Below are 9,806 nucleotides of genomic sequence, written 5' to 3'. Positions count from 1 at the left end.
AGAATGTCAAGCTCTGAGAATGTTAGGGAAAGGGGATTAAGTAGGGGGAGAGAGGAGGCCTCTTTCATTCAGACGTAGTGCAAACACGAAACAAGAAAAAACATACAGTATGTATTCCGCCTATCTACCTACTCATAATTAAAATATCTGGCCTAATTGAGAGATTTGGGCATATTTTCTTTTCGAGTGGCCAATCCCGCCAAGAGGAGGTTGAGAGGACAAATGCTGAGGGCAGCCTTTGAGGATTGTGTATTCTATATTTTTTAACGAAGCCCCTCTAACAAATTCACCTATGTCTGTTTAATGATTAAAAAAATAAATAATCCACTTCCCCCACACACAGGAAGGAAGAGGGACATCAATAAACCGACTACGCCTCATTGTATAGTTGACCTAAAGAGTAAGGCAGCAAATTACCAGCTGAGTTTTGGGTTAAATCCTCAGGGGTTGTCAACAGCAACCACTTACATCTTGCCACAGCTGCTGCTCTTTTGTTATTAATCAAGTATACTAAGAGGTTTCCATTTACCGGGAGGTTACTATCCAACTAAATCTTATTTTTTTGCTAAACAGCACAACAGATGTTTAGTCAGGATATGGCTGACAGGGATCAGTACTGTTAAGACATTTGGGCTGATCACTAAAGCAGCACTAAGCTCAACGCTTCAGCAAAAATTATGAGGCTTTCGTGCTGAGAGTAGCACTGTCTACTAAACTCAAAGGCTGTACAGTATATCTTTATTTCCACCTCAAATGTATGTGCCAAGGCCTGTTGAATGAAAAACACTATTCAGCAAATACACTTTCCAAGGACCCCAAACTTTACACAAACCAAAGGTTTTATTATTGGGTAAAATGCATTTCCGCTTATCAACAACAACAAGGCTATAAATCCTTTTCAAGCCGAGTGAAAGAGGAAAGTGAATGAAAAAGGGTTGAGCAAGGAGGAGGTAGCAGCTCCCGAGAAATCAATTTTCACACATTAGAACTATTAGCTTATTGAGAGGTGGCTGACAGATTGAGGGTTTGCAGTTAAAAAGAGCTGTACCTGTGAAATAGTCTCTTCATCCAAGTATTGATGTGTGTGTGTGTGTGTGTGTGTGTGTGTGTGTGTGTGTGTGTGTGTGTGTGTGTGTGTGTGTGTGTGTGTGTGTGTGTGTGTGTGTGTGTGTGGGGGGGGGTTGAGTTGAGTGACCAGGTGTTTGGAGATGCCCTTCCCATACTCTCCCAGACAGAACAGGACCACACCATGGTTAGCATACTCTTCATGGAAACAGCTCCAGCTAAAAACAACACCATATCGACTTAGCTAATTCACACTAGGGAAAAACATCAAACTCTGATTTGATGAAGGTATTTCAAACTGTTAATAACTTAGCTAATGCTGTAAGTTGAGAGAAAAAAAGCTTGAGTCTTAAATAAATGAAAGCGGTTACTTCAGACGATTTCGCCTTCTGTGTACTGTCTAAGCACCTCTGTCAGTGGCATCATCGATCACAATAGATACCGCCATAAATTCTCAGATACAGACCTGTGTCAGAGCTATCCTTTACAAAAGGGCTGTGGAACATGTTCAAAGGGATCAGAACAAAGGAAGCTAGATGTATAATGTAGCCTATTCATTCTTTTCTTTTTCCTAATTGACCTTTCTCTACCTTCATTATCTGGATTCATGTTCAATTCTGTAAGGGTGCTGGAACTGCAGGACTTTTACTCACAGAGTCTGGCAGTCCTTTGCTAATCTTGAAGAGTAGCTTTTCGCTGCACAGAAATGCCAATACAGTATATCTGATGTGTTGTTGAGTGTGTTACTTTTACAATGTTCCCAGTCCTAGGAGGACAGCTATCCATCTCGAAAGGCAGGACAGCGAGACAGAAACTCAGATGTCCCAAGATGGCTCAGGACAGTCTAATAGGAGTCTAATAGGAGGCTCATTGAGTCCCAGAACTATGATAAAATATTAACCTCATTTGTAAAATAATTTCCACCAGTGTATCAGGGGAACCAACAGGATCCTAAATCAGCTCAGAATTTCAAACTACACCCTCAAATGAATTAACATGAACAAATAACCAGAAGGGGGACTCAAGCCCTATAGGGGTTGGCCTTGATGTTTATAGGACCTATTGATCCCAGAGAAACAGTGAAAAATGACCCGTTAGAATAGGGTGCCATTTGTGACACATAGTGCACACAGCAGTGTGAGAGCTGTGTTCCTGTAGAGCCACCATGCTCCACTCTCCCGTCACGCCACTCAGATGTCACATTAATCATGCTGATCACCAGCTGCCTCTAGTGTAGTCTAACGTCCCAGGCGGCATCACAAATGGCACCCCATTCCATATAGAGTGCACTACTTTTGACCAGAACCCATATGGGCCCTAGTGCACTACATAGGGGATAGGGTGCCATTTTGGGACACCGCCCCAGTCTATCTGTGCCAGTGGACCACAGGGAATGGTGACAGGCAGCCATGCCAAAAGTTCCCTTTCTAGCACTTTGTTGAAACATCATGTTTCACTTTATTTAGTTACCGTATAATTTAGTGAGAACAGCTTTATAGCTTTTGATGTTGATTCTGTCAAAAACAGATAATCCTGGTATCTGTTCTCCGTGACGGAAGGGAAGATGAGGTGATGACTTTAGAATGATAAAGAGGAAAGACAGTCCCTTGTGTGAGGTAAAAAGGACATTGTCTGGATCATAGAGATAGTATTAGAACATACTGAAATATCTCGATGGTGTGGATTGTCCCCTATTTTCCCCCATTCCCAGGCCAGATATTCTGCTGACCAGTAAGGTGATCATCAGACCCTTATATAACCACTACCTTCACATTAGTTTTCATAGTCTGCTCCATCACCCTGCCACTTGGCTGCTGCTGTGTGTTTGATGCCCAATCTACTCCAGGGCGTCGTCCCGAATGGCACCCTATTCACTACACAATGCATTACTTTTAACCACTGCCCATAGGGCTCTGGTCAAAGGAGTGGGGTATATAGGGAATAGTGTGCTATTTGAGACGTAACTCAGGATTTCTCCTTTAGCACCTCTGCTCCTCTAACTACATTCCCTGTACCTGCAAAGTCCAAATGTGTTCAGTCACACTGACCTGCTACCATTAGACCATTCATCAGTGTTCAACTGCCGAAACATCAGAGGTGTTAGGCAGACAGCATGGCCATGGCGGGTTGGAGAGCTTCCAATGACCCTGGCCCTAGCTGTGAGCTGGGATTCCATGGCTAGGTTAGAAGACATGGCTATATGAGTGCTGCAGAGAGACATGGATCAGAGTTGTTTATATTTGCCTAGAAAATATATTCCTAGGCAAATAATATGGCAAAATGATTGATTTGCATTGTATAGAATGCAATTATGAATCTATAGACCTTCAGTGCGCGCATAGACTGTGTTACTATTTTCTCCGACATTTAGTGTGCTGTGGTTTGTCACCTAGTAACCAACACATTCCTCTGGCCATCTCACTCTACCTTATGACTAAGACACAAGCTGAATTTAAAGTAACTTTGGTGCATAAAATTTAAGGGACAATGCCTGTCAACATAACACCTTTACTTCCTGTTATTTGGACTGAGATAAGGATGTTATTCAAGCTCTCAGTGCCCAAGAGGTCAGGGAACCTACAGTGGAGGGTGGTACATTGAACCCTGGCGACGAAAAGTTGATTGGCACGGCTTAACCCAGGGGTGTACAACATGTGTAGTGTGTACACTGTTTACACTATAGGGTGATACCAGTGCTGTCTTTGTTGACAGTTAGCGTTAGGTGACTGCAACAAGACTGAAATCTACTGATGGCAAGCTCCCCCAAGGTCCCTCAGCAAGTGTTGTCCCAGAGTCCAGACCCCTTATGTCCTTCATGTCCTAACAGGGGCATAATGTAAAAGTTTTGCAGGAAGAGGATGTCACTGGGCAGTGACCCAATAGAGAAATCTGAGGTTAGTCCCTTGTGACAGGTTTCACACGTAGCTTGTGGCCAAGCCCACAAATAACAGCCAGGCATGTTGTTTGCTCTCATTCTCTGGCTTGTTTCAGATTACTCAGTGGGCCTTTTTGAAGTTGGCTGATGGACAGGCAGGGTTTTCCCCTTCCTCTCCTGACAAAAAAAGATTGGGTCATCGTCAGTCCCATTCGCTGCTGTGTATCTTGTGTAAACCCAGAATACGACGTATATTTAGTTCAGGATTTGATCAGAGACACATAGGGAAACCTATACACAAAGGTTCCATGTTGAGGTATCATCTAATTTCACAGGGAGGGTTGTCATGGCGATCCCTTGTTTTTGGTCACTGGGACAGCTCTGCAACACTGTACTGTATACAGTGACTGCCTTGCTTGAATTGTATTAGAAGACGAAAGCAACCTATAGCATAGTAGTAGTGATGCCTTGTAACAATTCACACAGATCCGGTTCTCAACAATCGCAGAAAGGAAATTAACATCGCCAGCTTTGGTGAAAGCAATGACACTGGAGGTTGAACGCCTGTCTGAGACTTTGTTGTCCCGAACCTGCCGCTCTCACTCAGTAAGAGGTTTCACTAGTACGTTCCTAGCCTGCCATGGACCATTGAGCAATAAAAAAGCTCTGTAACTAAATCCAGAGACTAATCCATCCTGGACAATCGCTGGCAGACCTTCTACACTACATGACCAAAAGTATGTGGACACCTGCTCGTCAAACATCTCATTCCAAAATCATGGGCATTAATATGGAGTTGGTCCCCCTTTGCTGCTAAAACAGCCTCCACTCTTCTGAGAAGGCTTTCCACTAGATGTTGGAACATTTCTGCGGGGACTTGCTTTCATTCAGCCTCAAGAGCATTAGTGAGGTCGGGAACTGATGTTGGACGATTAGGCCTGGCTCGCAGTAGGCGTTCCAATTCAGGTGTTTGATGGGGTTGAGGTCAGGGCTCTGTGCAGGCCAGTCAAGTTTTTCCACAACGATCTCGACAAACCATTTCTGTATGGACCTCACTTTGTGCATGGAGGCATTGCCATTCTGAAACAGGAAAGGGCCTTCACCAAATTGCTGACGCAAAGTTGAAAGCACAGAATTGTCTAGAATGTCATTGTATGCTGTAGCATTAAGATTTCCCTTCATTGGAACTAAAGGGCCTAGTCCGAACCAAGACCATTATTCCTCGTCCAGCAAACTTTACAGTTGGCACTATGCATTCGGGCAGGTAGCGTTCTCCTGGTATCCGCCAAACCCAGATTCGTCCGTCAGACTGCCAAATGGTGAAGCGTGATTCATCATTCCAAAGAACGCGTTTCCACTGCTCCATAGTCCAATGGCGGTGAGCTTTACACCACTCTAGCCGACGCTTGGCATTGGGTATGGTGATCTTAGGCTTGTTTGTGGCTGCACGGCCATGAAAACACATTTTATGAAGCTCTCGACGAACAGTTATTGGGCTGACGTTGCTTCCAGAGGTAGTTTGGAGCTTGGTAATGAGTGTTACAACTAAGGCGATTTTTACGCACTCTGCGCTACAGCACTCAGCGGTCCAATTCTGTGAGCTTGTGTGGCCTACCACTTCGCGGCTGAGCCGTTGTTGCTCCTAGATGTTTCCACTTCACAATAATAGCACTTACAGTTGACCGGGGCAGCTCTAGCAGGGCATCCTATGACTGTGCCAGGTTGAAAGTCACGAGCTCTTCAGTAAGGCCATTCTATTACCAGTGTTTGTCTATGGAGATTGCATGGCTGTGTGCTTACTTTTATACACCTGTCAGCAATGGGTGTGGCTGAAATAGCTGAATCCCCTAATTTGAAGGGGTGTCCAAATACGTTTGTATATTAGGTGTCTATATACTATATATATATAGTAGCTGTGCAGAGTAAAGGCCCTGACTGTAGACTGTACCCATGCAGCACTGTTCTCATGTCACAAGGCTGTCACAGTGTGGGTCCAGGAATGGTGTGGGAAGACTGAAGCAAGTGAATGTGTTTTAATAGGCATACCAGCGTTTAGGATGGCCAATGGTATTTCCTTGATGATGCAGCAGTTGAAGGTGGTATTGGTCTATAAAATAAAACATTTGACATTGTAATATGGACTGAAGATGGACTATTGAAACACTTCAGATAGAGTGACAACAGAGGAGGTAGACAGAGTGATTGACTTTGAAATTGTTGTCTGGGGGTCAGACATATTTGTTGAAATGATCACTGTCTGAACATGTTTATGATTTGAGAGACTAATAAACATAGCCTATTTGATGACAAGACTGGATTTGAATTATAGCCAGAGGCATTTACTTTAATTGTCAATCCTATTTATTTAAAATGAGCCTATAGTGGATAATAGTTGTCAAATATGCCCTAAACTTGAAATATCTTTATGATTCCAATAATTCAAAAAGTAAGTTGTGCTTATAGTTAATGGATTCGCCTAAAGACCTTACACTTTTAATAACTAGACATTCTCCAGCCTTTTAGCTGGTTGTTTGGATAACCACACTTATTTATGAAAAATGTGTAAGTCCACTATTTTATGCTCATTCATTGTGAAGTGAAACATAGGCTACTGTCTACTACAGTATGTTTGCATACCACACTGCATCTCTTCAATCACTGACTTTCTCGGGTGTAGCCTATGTTCTTTTTAAATGTCAGCAAGGCAATATAAATAGGACAATATTAAGTCTACCCAGCCAAATTATTGATGAGAAGTGGATTTCAGCATCAGACGCACGTGGACAGCTCCTAGTTGCAATGGTGCGCTCTAATCCTTCCTTCATTGCTCACGAACACTCAAACTATATGGCTCGACGTTTCTTGCAAAGTTGTCTTTTGATCACCAGTGAAGTGGCAGAGAACAAATTGTATATGAAGCCAACACCCCACGTTACAATACTGCTTACTGAACCGCTCTACCCACCTGATCCGTGAAACCACACCCATAATGGAATATACAAGGTCCAAAGTGTCAAAGAGCCAATCAACTCCGGCTCGGACTTCGTAACATATTCGCACAGTTCGGGAAGGAAGAACACGAGCTAAGTGCACGCTGGGTCTTTGATGGGATAGGCTATTGCCTCTATTCTGGGTTTGTTCTTCTCCTAATAGCCTAATATAATGCTAAGAATAGAAGATAATTCCTTGGAATGAGATGGAGATGCACTTATCGAATGCGACCGGTCACATTTGTTCGGATTTAACACAAACTAGCCTAATCGAAAATTGAAATAGGTGGCATATGGGTAGGCCTACTTTTGTCTTCTGAAAAGGGTAAGCGACATTGTAATTACGATGAAATGGCAACGAAATACCAGCTTGAAATACACTTGAGAAAATGTGACAGTTAGACTGAATATAGCCTATTCCAAATATCAAAACGTGTGCATTTAAGAAATAATTGAAGACATCGGTTGTCCTACCTTGACATGAAGAGGATTCACTTTTGAATGAGAGATCCACTTGTACCAGGGGATATGGCACTCCAACCGTTTTTACCAAACACTGCTTCGGATTTCACCCTCGACGCAATGCTGGCCCGACAACCTCCGTTTTTTCCTGCCATTGCATTAACTTCCCACGGGTCTCTTCACTTGCCTGTTGCGCAAAGGCATCCCATGCTGGATCCGGTCAATGCTGAAACGATCCTCCGCAAAGCCTCGCTGGAACCGCTTAATGCAACCCAGTCTGCCAAGCTCAGTCCTCCTAAAACGCTGGAGACGGTAGCCACGGAGGATGATCCAAAAGTTCACTTGGATGCAAGGCACCTTTGGACACAATTCCACAAATTCGGCACTGAAATGGTCATAACAAAATCAGGAAGGTAAATGTTATAAAATATCACCAATAACCATAGCCTATAAAGTTATTCGTTTTTTTTCAGCCTATATTCTATACGTCTGTGATTTAGAATCGATGTGTGTTACCTTTTCTCCAGGCGCATGTTTCCACCGTTCAAAGCAAGATGTACTGGCTTGAACCAAAGGGCAAAATATATTTTGCTCATGGACATTGTGGCGGCCGACGACTTCAGGTACAAGTTTCACAACTCCCGTTGGATGGTGTCAGGAAAGGCAGATCCTGAGATGCCAAAGAGGATGTACATACACCCAGACAGTCCCGCTTCTGGCGAGCAATGGATGTCAAAAGTGGTCAATTTTCACAAACTAAAATTGACAAACAACATCTCGGACAAGCATGGGTTTGTAAGTTCCAAAAATACTAGCGTTTTGTGTTAATAATGTAGTCTATTTACAGTGAAGTTTAACTCATCTAATGTATTGTTATATTGAAATATAACTGAAAGACTCGTTTTTCTTAAACTGCGTAAAGTTCGAGTTGATGACTAGGCCTAATGTATTATTTAAAATGTATGTTGTCTCCAATTACAGACGATTCTTAACTCAATGCACAAATACCAGCCCAGGTTTCACGTTGTGAGGGCCAATGACATCCTCAAACTACCTTATAGCACGTTCATGACCTATGTCTTTTCTGAGACAGAATTCATTGCTGTAACTGCATATCAAAACGAAAAGGTAGGCCCTTCATAATTTCATAAAGCAAATTTCAGAATATCAATGTATTTTTCGTATTGATAACACTCTGGAAAATATAAATTGTTTATATATATATATATATATATATATATATATATATATATATATATATATACACACACAAGGGTTTGTAAAGAGTTTATAGATGGTGATGAACAATTATTGCAGTTATATAGACTTCAATCCAGGTCTAAACTAATTACTGACATATAGGCCGAGCTATACTCTATTGCATATTATGCCCAAGGCTCAATATTCGGCAAGTAATTAAATGTTGATGTTTGTGTTTTCAAATATTTTGTTTTAATATGCAATTTATTTACACAACGTTTATTAACTGCTTATGAACCCTTTACAAAGTTCTTGGGGACAAAGATTTTGTTGGAAACGTTTGAAGGATTTTATAGGCCAACTCCTGACTTATCACTAGCCTATAGCCTATGAGACTATGATTAATAGTGTTCAAATGTAGTTACTGGTCTAATGTTTAGAAACATTACAGTCCTTAACAGTAATTTCTATTTTCAGATCACACAAATGAAAATTGATAACAATCCTTTCGCCAAAGGATTCCGTGACACTGGCAATGGCAGAAGAGAAAAAAAGTGAGACAAAAAACGACAAATGTAAATCTAAATACTAAATACTTTTAGAAACTCTTAATTGTCAATAGGCCTACTAAAATGTTCCTTTTTTTATTAGGAAACAATTGGGGATAAATATACAAAAGTTCAGTGAAACCTCTGGTGACTCTTTGGATGAGGCTCCACTGAAAAGCGCAGGAAATGCAAAATCAACCGGTGAGTTTGTATGATAACGAATTTAAAACTTTTGTATCTTTCGTACCATAATATATTGTAATGGTAAAATGTTTAGCTTCAACTTGTTCTCAGTTTACAAACAACATTGTATTTAACCAATCATGTTAGAGGGCTGCCAAAGTGACAACGAAAGCGGTCAAGAAAGCAAACATTGGAATAATGTTGGACAAGACTTGCGAAAAATCTCAACCACCACAGAGGAACTGAAACCTGAGTCAAATGTTACCACATTCCACGACAAAGCGGACAGGGCTTCAACTGACTCACTTAGGACCGAAACAGACTCAGAGGATCCAAAACAGGACCATATAAACTCCATAACTGGTGGTATGACACGTTGCTTTGGAGCAGAGGATCCGAGGGCAACAGAACACTTCCAGCCTTTAACCGTGGAAACGGACCAACGCGCTCACATCACAGGCCTAGGACGCAACAATGTTTCAC

The 9,806-nt window shown here is 41.9% G+C and overlaps 1 protein-coding gene across 1 annotated transcript; it reads left to right on the top strand.

Annotated features, from left to right (window-relative positions):
* Positions 1-7,431: 7,431 nt before the first annotated feature.
* tbx3b (T-box transcription factor 3b) lies at positions 7,432-9,150 on the top strand. Its single transcript, XM_039002937.1, has 4 exons — positions 7,432-7,805; positions 7,920-8,187; positions 8,374-8,520; positions 9,070-9,150. Exons 1-4 carry the CDS (start codon positions 7,432-7,434, stop codon positions 9,148-9,150), a joined length of 870 nt encoding a protein of 289 aa, XP_038858865.1.
* Positions 9,151-9,806: the final 656 nt, after the last annotated feature.

The sequence above is a fragment of the Salvelinus namaycush genome, chromosome 1 (genome assembly GCF_016432855.1).
Source record: "Salvelinus namaycush isolate Seneca chromosome 1, SaNama_1.0, whole genome shotgun sequence".
NCBI lineage: Eukaryota > Metazoa > Chordata > Actinopteri > Salmoniformes > Salmonidae > Salvelinus > Salvelinus namaycush.
This window is presented reverse-complemented; position numbering and strand designations above follow the sequence as displayed.